The sequence below is a fragment of the Chiloscyllium plagiosum genome, unplaced genomic scaffold, assembly GCF_037043375.1.
Source record: "Chiloscyllium plagiosum isolate Xiang-an unplaced genomic scaffold, Cpla_swu_hap1 HiC_scaffold_4, whole genome shotgun sequence".
In the NCBI taxonomy this organism is placed as follows: Eukaryota; Metazoa; Chordata; class Chondrichthyes; order Orectolobiformes; family Hemiscylliidae; genus Chiloscyllium; species Chiloscyllium plagiosum.
In genome coordinates, this window is record NW_028270142.1 from 142,743,668 (window position 1) to 142,761,654 (window position 17,987).

A 17,987-nucleotide genomic window follows, 5' to 3' on the forward strand; every position below is an offset into this window, starting at 1 on the left:
AGCTGCCCCCTTCCTGGTCAGTGGTGCTAATAAACCACCAGATATATGGCTCAACTTTGTGCTATGTTTTCCATGAACTAACATATAGGACAGCACTTGGACAGTACTGTACTGATGGGGGTAATTTAACACAGTAAGCCATGCAGTGATGGCACATCTGTCTTACCTACTAGTCAAAAAGGCCAGAGTGCTATCTGTTTTCTGATTCTGTTCGGTGCTCGTTACATAATGCTCATAATGTACTCCCTCCCGTGCCCAAACACCTCCTGTTTCTAGGTTTTCATGTTTAGAGAGTGCCCTGTCCTACTCTGCTTTGGTCCAAACTGCATGACCCCATGTTGAGATTCATTAGCCACAGTTTTAACCATTACAAATTTTTCACCAATGCCTCTATCTAATGCCTTGCCTGTTGACACTGCCCAGGACGTTGCTTGTTTTGGAGTGAGAGCATGTTAATTCCACCAGCAGGAATGTTGTTGCTGGATGTTGGATAATGATTTAAGATGGTTGACCGAAGAACCCGAGGGGAGATAAGAAAGAACAAATTCTTGCAGTGACTTGGAATGTGTTGTCTGAAAGGGTACTGGGAACATGTGATTGTATGGGTTAGGATCAGGAAGAAGGCCATTCAGCCCCTCAAGCCTTCTGTACCATTCACAAGGTCATGGCTGTTCCAGTTGTAACCCTGAATCTACATTCCTGCCTTCCCCCTCACTAACGACCTCTACATTAAAAAATCTTCAAGGACTCTGCTTCCTCCAGTCTCTCAGAGAAAGACTTTCAAAGACCCATTACCCTCCGAGAAAGAAATATTCACTTTCCTCCCTGGTTTATTTGAGCAGCCCCTTGGTTTTTAAACAGTGGTGCTCAGTTCTACCATAGAGGAAACACCCTCTCCACGTCCACCCAGTCAGTACCCTTCACGCAGTCACCCCTTACTCAGGGGAGCAATGGTCTATTGGTATTTTCACTGGACTGTTCACAGAGAGATACAGGCAATGTTTGAATCCTGCCATGGCAGATGGCAAAAAATCTGGAATTAATAGTTAAATGATGGCCATGAATCCATTGTCGATTGTCGGTAAACCCATCTAGTTACTAATGTCCTTTAGTGAAGGAACCCGCCATCCTTACCTGGTCTGGCCACTGCAAGGTGGTTGACTCTCGACTGCCCTCTGGGCAATTAGGGGTGGGCAAGAAATATTGCCTGATCAGCAATGTCCTCATCCTGTGAATGAATAAGGAAAAATCTAACCCCTCAGCGGATGCAAGCCTTGTCTGTATCAATATTTCCTCAAAACACAACCTGCCCATTCCAGGTAGCAGTCTGGTAAACCTCTTCTGAACTACTACCAACTTACTAACATCCACCCTTCAGCAGGAAGATTAATGATGCACATAGTCCTTCCACCAACACCCTGTATAAACGGGGTCTCGTACTCTTCTACACAATTCCCCTTATCAAATGTATCACATAATTCAACATGAGAGGAGTACAGTAAGTAACTGCTGCAAGATGAGAGGGCCAATGTGGAAGAGTAGTAGACCATTCAGCCTGTTTGAAGAGATAGTGATGTTAATCCCAAAAGAGGAATTGGGAGAATACTTGAGGGGGAAAGGGCAGTGGGGAAAAGAGCAGGATGAACTGGGACTGAGGGGAAAGAAGAGGTGGCCAAACAGAACTCTGAGCTAGTACTGACATGATGGGCCAAATAACCTCTTTCAGATCATTCAGTGACTCCCATTTCCTTGCCTAATAAGGGATATCATTTCTGGTCGCTCCCAGGACAATTCTGAGCAACCCCAGATGGGTATCTGAGGGAAGGGTGGGCCAGTCTTTGTGCAGTGATTGATTTAACTGCCAGCACTCGTTTTATCTCACTTTCATCCCTCACCTGCTGACTGGTCACCTACAGTTGTACTGGCAGGTATCTGGAGCCCCAAGACACCATTCCTTCACCTCACCAACAACTTCCCTGCATTTCTGTAGCGGCACTGTCCTTCCATTCCGAATAGGTTCGACAGACTGGGTGTCAAACAAGGACTGACCTGGAACCCTGGAAATCAGAGGGTTGGAAAAAGGAGCTCTGTTTGTGAGGAGTATTTAGGAAGATGGAAGGCAGGCAGATGGGTCAAGAGAGCGTGCTCACAAGTGGGTGGGTGGGTGGGTGTGGGGTGGGGGGGGGAGCGAAATGTCGAAAATAAGAGCAGGAGTGGGCCATTCTGCCCTTCAATATGATCATGGCTGATCTTCCAACTTAGTCCCCTGTCCCCACTTTTTCCCAATATCCTTTGATCCCCTTAGCCCAAAGAACTATATCTAATGCAAATATTTTCAACTGAACCACTTCCTGTGGTAGAGAATCCCACAGGCTCCCCACTCTCTGGGTGAAGACGTTTCTCCTCATCTCAGTCCGAAATGGCCCACCCCGTATCCTTAGACTGTGACCTCCCCCCCCGGTTCAGTGTCGGTGCACAACAACAGGCAGGGAGGACATGGATGTATTTTGCAGATTCTGCAGTAAGTCTTAACCCCTGGATTTGATTCACTAGAAAGAGCGTAACTGAGAAATGAACCCCCCCCCACCTTCGCGTCAGCCACCCGACACGCTACACATGCTTTCAGTTAGCAGGAAATCTGCACCTTGTATGTTTAACGGTTCATGGTTTATGGCTGAGGGGACGGTAGGGTCAACACATTTGGTGGTACTGCATTGTTGAGAAGGTTGGAAAAGCAAACCCAGCACATTCCAGTAGCACTTTGTAAAAAGACTCTTGAATCTTCAAATTAATACCATGTAATCACTTTGTGCAGTGTACTGTTAAGTTTGTTTTATAGACAGCTCAGTCTCTGCGCGTTCCCCCACAAAACAATCAGTTTGGCCTCCTCATCAAATTCTGTTTTATGTAGCTCATTGCTGTCTCCACCTTTTTGTGTGGCTATGTATCATGCCCCGTATCATAGAGTCATAGAGATGTACAGCACGGAAACAGACCCTTAGGTCCAACCCGTCCATGCCGACCAGATATCCCAACACAATCTAGTCCCACCTGCCAGCATCCAGCCCATACCCCTCCAAACCCTTCCTATTATATACCCATCCAAATGCCTCTTAAATGTTGTAATTGTACCAGCCTCCACCACATCCTCTGGCAGCTCATTCCATACACGTACCACCCTCTATGTGAAAAGGTTGCCTCTTGGGTCTCTTTTATATCTTTCCCCTCTCACCCTAAACCTATGCCCTCTAGTTCTTGAACTCGCAACGGGCAAACATAACCACTTGCTTCAGTGATAAGCGCAGGATATTAACAGAAACGTTAGCATCTTTCAAGTCAGAGTATTCGGTCCATCCTGCCTGTGCAAGCCCTTTGAAAGACTGGTCCAGTGCCTCCTGTTCATACCCCCAAACATCTGTTCCCACTGTCCTGCAATTATTTGAAATGTGGATCCAAATCTCCCTTGACAATTAAAGAGTAAAGGTGGACTGAAGGAATATTCAGAATGATTCATTCATGAAATCTGGGCATCATTCAGCATTTACTGCCCGTCCCTAATTGCCCCTTGAGAAGGTGGGGTTGAGCTGCCTTCTTGAACCGCTGCAGTCCATGTGCTGTAGGTAGACCCACAATGTCCTTAGGGAGGGAATTCCAGGATTTGCCAAGAACAGCAATATAAGGATAGCGCTACGCATTCCAGATCCCAATTGTGTTTTTTCTTGTGAGGCAAGAAACCGTGGGCTAGCAGCAATCCATTTTTTTTATGGTAAGATTTTTGCAGGTTACTTTTATCTTGAGCGTTTCTCCTTTGCCAATCACTTGCTAAATTCCATCCGATTTTAAAGTTGCTTCAGTAAAGGCGAGCTTGTTTTTTCAGGCAGTGTGTCAGAAAGCATTGAGCAGCCCTAATGGGAGATGTGTTTATTTTGCCTGTTCGGTTGCTTTGGGTTTTATTGGCTTATTTTAAATGATCCTTTTGTTGCTCTCTGCTCTGGGTCATTTGACGTCGCAAGTGTTTCAGTGGAGACTTGCTCAGCATGTTCATTGGAACCTTTATCTGAGTAAAGAACAATGCCACTTGCTCTCTGCCAATGTTTCTGCTGTTTGAGGAGCCCACCCCAATGTCCTACCAGGTATTGAAAGGGTTAATGCCGCAGCCTGTACTGTATTAAGCTCCGTCCAGAGGGATGACATCATGAGAATTTGGCTAGGGATTGGCAGGAAACACTGCTGTGCCACTGCGGTTCTGTCCCAACCTCTGAGCTGGAAAGTTCAGGTCTCACCTACCCTGAGGTGTGTCATAGCACGTCTCAACAGGTTGATGTGAAAAGATATTTTATTGAGTGATTGGGCGTGGGCATTGCTGGCTGGGTCCAGCATTTACTGCCTGTCCCTGCAGAAGGTGGGGGTGAGCTGCCTTCTTGAACTACTGCAGTCCACGTGCTGTAGGTAGACCTCTCTCCTCTCTCTTTCCTTTTCTCCTCTCCTCTCTTTTCTCTCCTCTCCTCTCCCCTGTCTCTCTCTCTCTCTCTCTCTTTTCTCTCCCCCAGCTCTGCCATTTAATATGATCATCCAATTTGATTTCCTATTTCTGTTTGTCCCCCATACCATTTGATTCCCTTTAGCCTTGAGAATCGTATCCAGCTCCTTAGGCCAGTGTAGATCTGATGGGCCGAAGAGCTTTTCTTGGTTCTGCAGAGCCCTGTGACTTGTCCTTCAGGACAATCAATGTTTTGGCCCCAATCGCTTCCTGAAGCAGAGAATCCCACAGGCTCCGCACCCTCTGGGGGAAGACATTTCTCCTCAACTCAGTCCGAAATGACGTCCTCTGTATCCTTAGACTGCGACTAACCTTTCTGGTTACTGCACCAAAGACCACAAAAGTTGACTATAGAATGTAAACGTAACAATCCCCCAAAATACAGCAGGTCACTGTACATATTCATTTGTCAGGAAGCTAAATTTTTAATACTTTTGTCGTTTTAAAATAGTTTCAATTTTTCAAGTTGCACCTAACTTCTGAATCTGATTGCCAAAATCCTGGAAAGATTAGATTAGATTAGATTACTTACAGTGTGGAAATTGAGTCTTAACTTTTCTATTGCCTTTCCCAAGCTCTAGACAGTTAATGCTGTCCGTATTGGCGAGTGTTATAAAATAACGGACATGGCAACCAATTTACCGACAGCCAGCTCCCACAAACAGCAGTGATGACTAAGCAGTTGGTTTGTTAGTGATGCGTCTGAGATTCAAGTATTGACCAGGCCAGTGGGAACAGCTTTGCCCGTGCTGTGCCTCACGACAGCACCGCGGAATCTTCCTGTGCCCCGAAGAGGGTAGATGGACTCTCTGTTTGAATGACTTGCTGCATGTGTTGACCTATTTGTGGGATTTCTGAATGCTTCACCCGAAGTCATGCTTCTGACTTTGCACCGTTTAGAAAGTATTCTGTCTCGGGGTGATCAGGTATTTCCCAAAGCTGATCTCCTCAGCCACCTTCTACATCCATCTCCTTTGTGCGTCCCCTGCCTACAGTAAAAATTGTGGCCCCTCAAACCTGGACGTAGTTCGCTTTCCCTCCTGAACAAGTCAGCAACAAATCATGGCAAAAACCTTAAAGTCCCAGTGCAGATTGCTGAAACCTAATCACCACCACAACTTCCAAACAGCCAACAATCATGTCCCATAACCAATTCCGTATCCAATAGTTTGCTTCCAATTCCAAGTGCCTTTTTTTTTAAAACCAACAGTCCCTCATATGGAACCTTACCAAGTACCCTCTGACATTTCTGTACATATATTATCTGTAGACGTGCGCTATCTGCCATGGTAGCTTTATGTATTAAGTGTGTATCACTCTTCACAAAGCTGTACCATCTCCTTCTTACTTTATTCTTCTCTGTGTTTTGCTTTTTTGATTAGATTAGATTTCCTACAGTGTGGAAACAGGCCCTTCAGTCCAACAAGTCCACACCGACCCTCCGAAGACTAACCCATTCAGACCCATTTCCCTCTGACTAATGCACCTAACACTATGGGCAATTTAGCATGGCCAATTCACCTGACCTGCACATCTTTGGACTGTGGGAGGAAACCGGAGCAAACCCATACAGACACGGGGAGAACGTGCAAACTCCACACAGACAGTTGTCCGAGGCTGGAATCGAACCTGGGACCCAGGTGCTGTGAGGCTTCAGTGCTAACCACTGAGCCACCATGCCACTCTAGTGCACCCCTGCTTCCTTCCGGTTTCTCAGAGACTGTAATGAACAGCAGATTCCAGTAGCTAACTGCCCCGCGTTGGACTGATAGATGGATAATTTCACAGCTTCTCTCTATCAACCTTCTGAAATATTGGAACATTGTTGGCTGTTTTCCAATCTAAGAGGGCAACTCCAGAATGGAGTGGCTCCACAGAATTGCGGCAACATAGGAAGAGGTGATTTGGCCCATCGTGTCTGCACTAGCTCTCCAGGCGCCTAGTCAACTCAGTTCCGTACACCTGCCCTTTCTCGTAACTTGTCTTCGGAACAGATTTTTCATATCTTCTAACATACTGATGTCTACAGTTTGCTCACAGTCCAGATTATGTAGTTTGCACCATATTTCAGATCTTCTGTTCACTGCAAAAGAGAAAGCGGAGAGTTGCTTTGGTGTGGAGGACTTTATCATTTAAGGGTTCAAGAGGGTAGCCTGTGTTTTTAGAGGGAGAGGGAGTCGGGGCAAAAGGGGGCGCAAAGGGCTTAGAAAACCCTTACAATTCCTTCAGCTGCTTTCAGTATCTCTGGGGCAAAAGAGTGAAAGATTTGTTACTGAAAGGAAAACGTTAGCACAACAGGGGGTTAGCGGTATGTCTTAAAGTTGGAACTCAGGATTAAAGACAACTTTGTAGTTTTGTTAGATTCTCAGATGTTTGGTTTTACTGATTGGTTGTGGGTCTGTGCCTTTTAAAAACAAATTATATATTTATATCTCGCGATCCAGTTAACCCGAGAGTGCGATAATTTGTTGTAAACTTGAGTTTTTAATTTATCAAATCCGACGCAGAATCTGTTCCCCTCTTTCACTACCACATCCTTTCTTCTGCCGTTTTCTGTCCTGGGTCTTTAGTGAAACCCCTGCTTTTGTCATGCAGAGCTAAGGTCAGAGATTAGCGAAGTGATGCTGAAGTGATTGTGAACTCTCTAACTCCCCTGGGTCTTCAGTAGGTCCTGACAGGTTTTTCTTAGAATCCGGTTAAATTTGTGCGGCATTTTATCCAGACAATGTGTATGCTTTTCGAGATTGGGATTTGAGTTTGGTTGAGGCACATTTCTTTGAGTGTGTGAAATATTCAACTGAGCCCTCACTTTAGTTTTAATAACAGAATGAGACTTAATTTTATTTCAGCCGTACAGTTTCTTTTTCCGAATCGTTTCAAGACGTTGAAGACCTAATTTAGCGTTGTTTATTTAAAATCTAAGTTTCCAATGTCCTAACTGCAGCTCCCCACATTTCTCACCCAGACTAATTCTCTGAGTCCATTCTGTTTTAGGGTTGTGTGTGCACCTTTATTGTCTGTGTTCCTGCTTCCTTTCTTGTCTCTTGTGAGCCTAGTAACCCCTCGCTGTCAGGAATGAGAGGAATTCTTCCCCACTGACCTTTCCGACAAAGGATTGCTAACGGTTCTCTCGCTCAGCATTTGTACACTTGCCTACTCATTTGGACTCGAGTGTGGAATGTTTCAAGGGGTCGATGGCAAGTGATGTGCAAAAGAAAATATGTGGCGTTTTTATGTGTGGTCAAATGGACCTACCTTTGGTCTCCCAGCTGAGAGGTGAAACAGACCAGAAACAGCTAAGGGCCTGTGCCCGAAACGTCGAATCTCCTGTTCCCTGGATGCTGCCTGACCTGCTGTGCTGTTCCAGCAATAAAGTTTCAACTTTGATCTCCAGCATCTGCAGACCTCACTTTCTCCCAGAAACAGCTAAGACTTAAGTGGGCTCTGACATGACATTGTTATCTCTGTGTGATTTGTTTCCTTTATTTTTTAAAAAAGCTGAGACAATACTTCTGGATGCTTCAGTCTGGTTTTGTGTTTTAAAAAAACGTATGTTTTTAAAACATGAAATACATGCGCCACATTTTGCTGAGTGCAGTCAGCAGCTCTGTAGCCTGTTTGGGAGAGGGGGGGGGGGGGGTGGGGGGTGTGTAGGGGCTGAGTGAGGTTGGAACTTTGCCCTCCAATGCAGTTCCCAGTTTTGTGTCCTGTTAACCCATGGCAAAACGCCCAAGCTAAATGAGTTGAGTCCCACGGTCCTTATCTTCAAGCAGACTGCTTAGAATCACAACACACATCCAGGGCCAAAACAGAAACCGCTGGAAAAGCTCAGCTGGTCTGGCATCATCTCTGGGAGAGAAATCAGAGTTAACGTTTCTGGTGCGGTTGACAAGATTTCATTTTTTTGCTCACTTTAAATTTCGATGGTCCAAAGCAGGGAAATGGGGTTGAGAAACCCATCAGCCATGATTGAATGGTGGAGCAGACTCAATGGGCTGAATGGCCTCATTTCTGCTCCTATTTCCTTGTGGTCCCAAACCCGTTGTTCACATCATAACTCACCACAAATCCTGTTCCTCCCTCCTCCTTCCCAGCCTTGTGCTCGATTGCTTGCTTTCTGGTCAACCAAGCCGTCATTTTTAAACAAGAAATGGTTATGGAGCCCACACTCTCCCTATCTCAGTCTCCTCCAGTCCGGTAAAGCTCTGTGCTTCTCCAGTTCACGTTCCCTTGACTGACCCTCTCCTCCCTGATTTTAACTGCACCATCTTTGTCATCCACATGACCTCAGTCACTGCGACTCAGCCTCTGGAATTACCTCCATCATTCTTTCCAGCTCATTGGGATTGGCTTGCTTGTTCTGGTCACCCGGTTATAGGAAGGAGATTACCAAAGGGCTCAGAAGAGATTTACCAGCATGTTGCCGGGTATGGAAGGTTTGAGCTTTAAAGAAAGGCTGGGGCTTTTATCGCAGGAGCATAGGAGGTTGAGAGGCGACCTTATAAAGGTTTATAACCTCTACAATTATGATATAGACAAAGGCATTCAAAGTAATATTCGTAAATTTTCTGATGACACAAAGCTGGGTGGCAGGGTGAAATGTGAGGAAGATGTTAGGAGATTACAGGGTGACCTGGACAGGTTAGGTGAGTGGACGGATGCATGGCAGATGCAGTTTAATGTGGATAAATGTATGGTTATCCACTTTGGTGGCAAGAACAGGAAGGCAGATTACTACCTCAATGGAGTCAAGTTAGATAAAGGGGCAGTACAGAGAGATCTGGGTGTTCTTGTACACCAGTCAATGAAGGTAAGCATGCAGGTACAGCAGGCAGTGAAGAAAGCTAATAGCATGCTGGCCTTCATAACAAGAAGACTTGAGTATAGAAGCAAAGAGGTCCTTCTGCAGCTGTACAGGGCCCTGGTGAGACCGCACCTGGAATATTGTGCGCAGTTTTGGTCTCCAAATTTGCGGAACAATTTTCTGGCTATTGAGGGAGTGTAGCGTAGGTTCACGAGGCCAATTCCCGGAATGGCGGGACTATCTTACGCTGAAAGATTGGAGCGACTGGGCTTGTATACGCTTGAGTTTAGAAGGATGAGAGGGGATCTGATTGAGACATATAAGATTATTAAAGGATTGGACACTCTGGAGGCAGGAGGCTTGTTTCCGCTGATGGGTGAGTCCAGAACCAGAGGACACAGTTTAAAAATAAGGGGTAGGCCATTTAGGACAGAGTTGAGGAGAAACTTCTTCACCCAGAGAGTGGTGGGTGTGTGGAATGCTCTGCCCCTGAAGGCTGTGGAGGCCCAGTCTCTGGATACCTTCAAGAAAGAATTGGATAGAGCTCTTAAGGATAGTGGAATCAAGGGTTATGGGGATAAGGCAGGAACAGGATACTGATTGTGGATGGTCAGCCATGATCATAATGAATGATGGTGCAGGCCCGAAGGGCCGAATGGCCTGCTTCTGCACCTATTGTCTGTAACATAATGAGAGGTATAGATAGTTAATGGTAGTTGTCCTTTCCTTAGGATGGGGGATTTCAAGATGGGGGGCACATTTTTAAGATGAGAGGAGAGACATTTTAAAAAAGACCAGGTAAATTTTTTACTCCGGGTGATACAAATAAGGAATGAACTTCCTGAGGAAGTGGTGGATGTGGGTACAATTACAACGTAATTGTGAAAGACATTTGGACAAGTACATGAATAGGAAAGGTTTAGGGGGAGCTGGGCCAGAAGTGGGCAGGTGGGAATTGTTTAGATAGAGATTATGTTCGGCACGGACTGGTTGGACCGAAGGGTCTGTTTTCTGTGCTGTCTGACTCTAAAACCTCCCCAATTCCGGACCTGCCAACTCTTTCCCCCCCCCCCCCCACAGACTCCTGTACCTACGATATTGAACCCTTCTCGACATTGTAGTCCTTCACCTCTCCTCTGTGCTATCCCTGTCCTGGAAAAGCATGTGTTTAGCTTTCCTGATGAGTTTAATCTCTCCATTCTGGTGTTGTCTTTGTAAATCATCTTTCTTCGTTCACTGCCCCTGAAATTGTCCCTATGCCTCGGGAGAGCGGAACTGTGTGTGTGACTCCCACGTTTGGTTAAAGGTTTCAGGCATGTGATACAGGACGTAACTTGTCAACAGGAGATAACAGACTAGAACAGTTTAGCCAATAATTGTCACGGAGCAGAGATCTAATTGAGGTGTATGTGAATGCTAAAGGGGATAGGCATAGAGAGGGTTTTTCCTCATGAGGGGAGGGGGGTAGATGTAAAATTGAGATGGGGAGGAATTACTTCCACAAGGATGTGGAAGCTTTGGAAAGGGTGCAGAGGAGATTTACTAGGATGTTGCCTGGTATGGTGGGAAGGTCCTATGAGGCTGTTTTCGTTGGAGAGAAGAAGATTGAGAGGTGACTTAATAGAGACATATAATCAGAGGGTTAGATAGGGTGGACAGGGAGACCTTTTTCCAAGTATGGTGACGGAGAGTACGAGGGGGCATAGCTTTAAATTGAGGGGTGATAGGTATAAGACAGATGTCAGAGGTAGTTTCTTTACTCAGAGTAGTAAGGGTATGGAATGCTTTGCCTGCAACGGTAGTAGATTCGCCAACTTTAAGTACATTTAAGTCGTCATTGGACAAGCATATGGACGTACATGGAATCGTGTAGGTAAGATGGGCTTCAGATTGGTATGAAAATGTGTTGCTGGAAAAGCGCAGCAGGTCAGGCAGCATCCGAGGAGCAGGAGAATCGACGTTTCGGACATCCTGAAGAAGGGCTCATGCCCTGAATCGTCGATTCTCCTGCTCGGATGCTGCCTGACCTGCTGTGCTTTTCCAGCACCACGCTCTCGACTCTGATCTCCAGCATCTGCAGTCCTCACTTTCTCCTTCAGATTGGTATGACAGGTCAGTGCAACATCGAGGGCCGACGGGCCTGTACTGCGCTGGAATGTTCTATGTTCTCTTAAAGGGATGTGAATCTGTGGGATTCACTGCCCCCAGAGTGTGGGAGATGCTGGGACACTGAGTAAATTTAAGGAGGGGAACAGACAGATTTTTAATCAGTAACGAGTTATGGAGGGTTATGGGGAGCGGGCAGGAAAGGGGGAGTTGAGACCGAGCTGAGATCAGCCATGATTGTATTACAGGGTGAAACAGACTTGAGGGGCTGAATGCTCCTGGTTCTTACATCCTTAAGATAACCTGCCCAATCCCAGTATCTGTGTCGGTCTCTTGTGTTCCTGTTGTCCTCTCTCTCGCCCACTGTACCACCATCTCTGCCCTGAACCTCGTAGTTTCCGAGCTCTCTGTTTTGGAGACAAAAGGTTACTGACAGCCAACAAAGCTTCTGCAGCCTCAGTGATTACACAGCAGCTTGGTTTGCAATCAGGAAAAATGCCATGAATCTGTGCCTGCTGTAAATGCAGAGACAGATTGGTTTTGTCTGTCACTTCCTCACAGTGCTGTTTCTTGGATGAGCAGAATGTTCATTGCAAACCAAGAGCAGGCAGCAAACCCTATTGTTTCAAAGTAAGCAACTCGCTGCCACTTCCAGCAACTGCAGAATGCTTCAGCAAGTCTGAGTCGCAGCTTAGTTGTGCCGCAGGGGTTTTGTCTTTTGGGATTTGTTGGCTGTGTTTGTGGAAGATATTTCTGTAGAGCCATTTTATTCCCCCCCCCCCCCCCCCCCCCCCCCCCCCATGGTATGTCGTATGTTCAGTACCCAACGAGTCTTACTCCAAGGGAAAAAAAAAATCACTTGCTCCTTGCATGCACTGAGCTTCATCTTCCGTTCCAAGGTTTAGGTGCAAAGGGAAGGATCGTCATAATTTGGAGATGCTGGTGTTGGACTGCGGTGGCTAAAGTTAAAAATCACGCAACACCAGTTATAGTCCAACAGGTTTATTTGGAAGCACTAGCTTTTGGAGCGCTGCTCCTTCATCAGGTGGTTGTAAAGGATAGAAAGGGAGTCAAGAGAGAATGGGGACTGGTGTTCTTGATTAGGGAAAGCATTTCTCCTGCGCTTAGTTTATTTCTGAGGGATCGTCCAGTGAAGCTGTATGGGTGGAACTTGGAAATAAGAGAGAGGGATGATCACCTTTCTTCAATTGGACTTCCCTCCCTCCCTCCACCCCCCTTACCCCAGTAGTCAGAAGGAAACTAAGGAGCAAATATCAAGAGTTAAGAGTAGTTTTATTTGGCATTTCTGTCATGTATGACTGATAGGATAAAAACGAGACAGCGTTTCTCTAGGACTGAGGTGCTACATTAACAATAACGCAAACTGCAGCGTAATAATGAATGAACATTAATAAAAAATCATTGTTTTAGCAGTAACTCAGTTTTACAACAAATTTCAGATGGAATAATGTGTGATTTATACAGTGTTCAGGAGCCAGATGGCTTGGGGAAAGACAGTGTTGCACAGTCAGGCCGTGAGAGACCAAATATGGAGAGAGATCTCGGATATGTTTAACAACAATAGGGTTGTAATAAAAGGGATTTTAACTTGCCAAACATAGACTTGAAGTGCCATGGTGTTAGAGTCTTGGATGGTGAGGAATTTGTTAAAAGTGTTCAAGAATATTTTGTTTATCAATCTGTAGATGTGCATGTAAGAGAAGGAGCAGAACATGACTTTTCTTGGTAAGGTGGGGCAAGTGACTGAAGTGGGCTTATGCCCGAAACGTCGATTCTCCTATTCCCTGGATGCTGCCTGACCTGCTGCGCTTTTCCAGCAACACATTTCCAGCAAGTGACTGAAGTGTTTATTGGGGGGCACTTTGCGACCAGTGATCATTATTCTCTTACTTTTAAAATAATGATGGAAAAGGATAGGCCTTGTATAAAAGTTAAATTTGTTAACTGGAATAAGATTTTAATGGTACGAGACAGGAGCTTCCAAAAGTCGATTGGAGAAGACTGTTCAAGGGTAAAGGGACAACTGACAAGTGGGAGGTTTCAGAACTGTGATAATAAGAGCTCAGAGGCAATGTGTTCCTGTTAGAGTCAAATATAAGGTTGTTAAGAGTCAGGAACAATGGATGAATGGAGACATTGAGGTTCAGATAAAAACAAAGAGTCATATATTGATACAGACAGTTGGGATCAAGTGAATCGCATGAAGAGTACAACAGGTGTAGGGACATTCTTAAGGAGTAAATCAGAAAAACAAAAAGAGGATATGAGGTAGCCTTAGCAGATAAGGTTAAATATAATCCAAAGACTTACTACAAATACACTAAGAGCAACCAGGGAGAGAATAGGGCCTCTAAAGATCAATAAAGTTGTCTATGTGTTTAACCTCAGGAGATGGGAGAGATGCTAAACGAATATTTCGCATCTGTTTTACTGCGAAGACAGAAATGGAGGCTCGAACGCTCAGGGAAATATTGATGTTTTGAAAACAGTTCACATTACATAAGAGGAGATGCTGGAGGTCATCGAAAATGTAAAGGAAGGTAAAATCTCTGGGGTCTGGCCAAGTGTATCCCCGGATGTTGTGGGAGGTTGGGGAAGAAATTGTAAGGCCTAAATGGTGGCTTAGTTGTTAAGAGGTGATTCTGAGAGGTGGGATTTACATACATTTGGAGACGCAAGGACAACGGGATCTGGACCAGGTGGGTCAATGAGCTGAGAAGTGGCAGATGGAGTTTAATTCAGATAAATGTGAGGTGCTGCATTTTGGGAAAGCAAATCTTAGCAGGACTTATACACTTAATGGTAAGGTCCTAGGGAGTGTTGCTGAACAAAGAGACCTTGGAGTGCAGTTTCATAGCTCCTTGAAAATGGAGTCGCAGGGTGATAGGATAGTGAAGAAGGCGTTTGGTATGCTTTCCTTTATTGGTCAGAGTATTGAGTACAGGAGTTAGGAGGTCATGTTGCGGCTGTACAGGACATTGGTTAGGCCACTTTTGGAATATTGTGTGCAATTCTGGTTTCCTTCTTATCAGAAAGATGTTGTGAAACTTGAAAGGGTTCAGAAAAGATTTAAAGGATGTTGCCAGGGTTGGAGGATTTGAGCTACAGGGAGAGGCTGAACAGGCTGGGGCTGTTTTCCCTGGAGCGTCAGAGGCTGAGTGGTGACCTGATAGAGATTTACGAAATTATGAGGGGCATGGATAGGATAAATAGACAAAGTCTTTTCGCTGGGGTCGGAAAGTCCAGAACTAGAGGGCATAGGTTTAGGGTGAGAGGGGAAATATATAACCGAGATCTGAGAGGCAATTTTTTCACTCAGGGTGGTACATGTATGGAATGAGCTGCCAGAGGATGTGGTGGAGGCTGGTACAATTGCAACATTTAAAAGGCATCTGGGATGGGTATATGAATAGGAAGGGTTTGGAGGGATATGGGCCAGGTGCTGGCAGATGGGACTAGATTGGGTTGGGATGTCTGGTCGGCATGGACAGGTTGGACCGAAGGGCCTGTTTCCATGCTATACATCTCTATGACTCTATGACTGATTAAGGATAGTCAGCATGGCTTTGTGCTGAGGGAAATTGTGTCTCACAAACTTAATTGAGTTTTTTGAGGAGGTTACCAAAACAATTGAGGGTAGTGCGTTAGAGGATGTTTACATGGTCTGTGACAAAGCCTTTGACAAGGCTCTGCATGGTAGACTAATTAGAAAAGTGAGATCACATGGAATTCAGGGAGAGCTTGCCAATCGGATACAGAATTGGCTTGATGGTGGCAGACAGACGTGGTGGTGGAGGGTTGTTTTTCGGACCTAAGGCCTGTGACCAGTGGTGTGCCACATGAATAGGTACTGGGTCTGCTTTCGTTTGTTATTTATATAAACAATTTGGATGATAATTTAAGGTAAGAGTTAAAAATCACACAACACTGAGTTATAGTCCAACAGATTTATTTGGAAGTGCAAGTTTTCGGAGTGCTGCTCCCTTGGTCAGGGAGCTAGTGGGGCAGACACATAGGACACAGAATTTATAACAAAGTATTGAAGTGTCAATTTAGGATCCATGGTTCGCAAGTTTGTGGATAACACAAAAATTGGTGGTGCAGTGGACAGTGAAGGTTTTACAAGATTACAAAGGAAGCTTGATCAGTGGGACAGTGAGCTGAACAGTGGCAGGTGAAGGTTGTTTTGGAGAAATGCTGGGCATTGCATTTTGTTAAAACAAGCCGGGTAAGAATTGTACAATTAGTGGGAGGGTAATGTTGTAAAACAGAGGGACCTAGGAAATCAGGTACAAAATTCATTGAAATTTGAGTTACATGTAGAATGGGTGGTTAAGAAGGCTTTTGGCATGTTATCCCTTCATTGCTCAGACCGTTGGCTGTTGGAGTTGACAATGCCCTGTTGTACAGGGGGTCGGAGAGGCCCCTTTTGGAGTACTGTATCTCCGTGCCGTCCTATAGAAAGGATATTATTACATTGGAGACAGTTCAGAAAATCTAATCTAATCTTGAACCCACTGACGTCTTACTGTTCTTTCTGCCAAAATGTGGAGGTGCCGGTGTTGGGACTGGGGTGGCCCAAGGTCAAAGGTTACACAACACCAGATTATAGTCCAACAGGTTTATTTGGAAGCACAAGCTCTCAGAGCGCTGCCCCTTTGTCAGGCAGGTAGCTACCTGGAGAAGGAGCAGGGCGAGATTTTGTTAGATTCCCTACAGTGTGGATACAGGCCCTTTGGCCCAACCAGTCCACACCGACCCTCTGAAGAGTAACCCACCCAGACCCATTTCCCCCTGACTAACACACCTAACACTATGGGCAATTTAGCATGCCCGATTCACCTGACCTGCACATCTTTTGGATTATGGGAGGAAACCAGAGCACCTAGAGGAAATCCATACAGACACTGGGAGAACATGCAAACTCCACACAGACAGTTGCCTGAGGCTGGAATCGAACCTGGGACCCTGGTGCTGTGAGGCAGCAGTGCTAACCACTGAGCCGCTCTGGGAGGGCTTGTGGTTTCAAATAAACCCGTTGGTCTTTAACCTAGTGTCTTGTGATTTTTGATTTTGCCAAAATGCACCACATTGTCCCTCTTGGCACTAAACGTTACGTGCCCATTGTCCCAGCCTGTCAGACCAATCTTACCATCTCTGCTGTTCCTCCAGGTGTGGCATCAGAGCCATTTTAGAATTTTTACTGTGTTCCAGTGTCCGGGTCTTTGAGATGTAGCTCAGTTTAAAAATACACTGGCAATACCATTGATGTTAAACTTTCAAATGGTCACACACCTAACTTTTATTAAAGCCCCACCAATCTGTGTTGCGTGTGTGGAATGAGTTCCAGAGGAAGTGGTACAATTACAATATTTAAAAGGCATCTGGATGGGTATGTGAATAGGAAGGGTTTAGAGGGCTATGGTCCAAGTGCTTGCAAATGAGACTAGGTTAGGTTGGGATATCTGGTCGGCATGGACGAGTTGCACCAAAGGGTCTGTTTCCATGCTGTACTTCTGTATGACCCCATGACTGTAATTGCAAATTATTACAGTACAAAAGGAGGCCATTCAGCCCATCTTGCCTGCAGCCAAGTGCCAATTTCCTGCTTTTCCCCATATCCCTGCTCACCATTTCTATCCAAGTAACCATTCAGAGCCCCTCAATAGATCCCCCCAACACCCGCTCACACCCACTCGCGCGCGTGCACGCACACACTCGCGTGCGCACACTCTCTCACACTCACTCACACTCTCCCACTCTCTCTCTCACACACACACTCACTCTCTCTCTCTCTCTCACACACACACACACTCTCTCTCTCACACTCTCTCTCTCTCTCACACTCTCTCACTCTCTCACACACTCTCTCTCACTCTCTCTCTCACTCTCTCACTCTCTCACTCTCTCACTCACTCACTCACTCACTCACTCACTCACTCACTCACTCACTCTTCCAGGCAGTGCAGTCCAGCCCCTAACTACTCGCTGGGTGATAAAGATTTCACCCACATCATCTTTGCTTCGTTTGCACGTTACTTTAAGTCTGCACCTGTCGTTCTTGTTCCTTTCGGAAGCAAAACAGCTTCTCCCTATGTACTCTCTCCAGCCCCTTCATGGTTTTGAAAGTATCTATTCAATCTCTCAGCCTCCTCCTCTCTTTTCTCTGACCTTTCTGGAGTATGTGTCATATCTGAATGGTGTCTAAACTTTAATTTGTGCTGCCTCTGTGCTTTGAGTGTAGGAGTTGAGACGTCATGCTGAGGTTGTACAGGACGTTAGTGAACAGGTACAGCTGGAGCACTGTGTCCAACTCTGTCACCCTCCTATAGCAGGGATACTATTAAAGCTGGAGAGGGGTCAGGAGAGATTTGCCAGGATGTTGCCCGGAAGAGAGAGGCTGAGACTTTTTCCACTGGAGCGTAGGAGGTTGAGGGCTCACCCTATCGAGGTTATAAAATCGTGAGAATGGATGAGGTATCTTTTCCCTAGGGTGGGGGCTTTCAAGACTAGGGG

The 17,987-nt window shown here is 45.7% G+C and overlaps 1 protein-coding gene across 1 annotated transcript in view; it reads left to right on the plus strand.

Annotated features, from left to right (window-relative positions):
- The first annotated feature begins 1,484 nt into the window (after positions 1-1,484).
- Positions 1,485-17,987, plus strand: part of LOC122548761 (cadherin-2-like) — a 184,848-nt gene continuing 168,345 nt past the window's right edge. Inside the window, exons 1-2 of the mRNA XM_087985884.1 lie at positions 1,485-1,498; positions 3,642-3,766. Of these exons, the coding sequence (XP_087842010.1) occupies positions 1,485-1,498; positions 3,642-3,766 (139 nt within the window). The remainder of the gene's footprint in view (positions 1,499-3,641; positions 3,767-17,987) is intronic.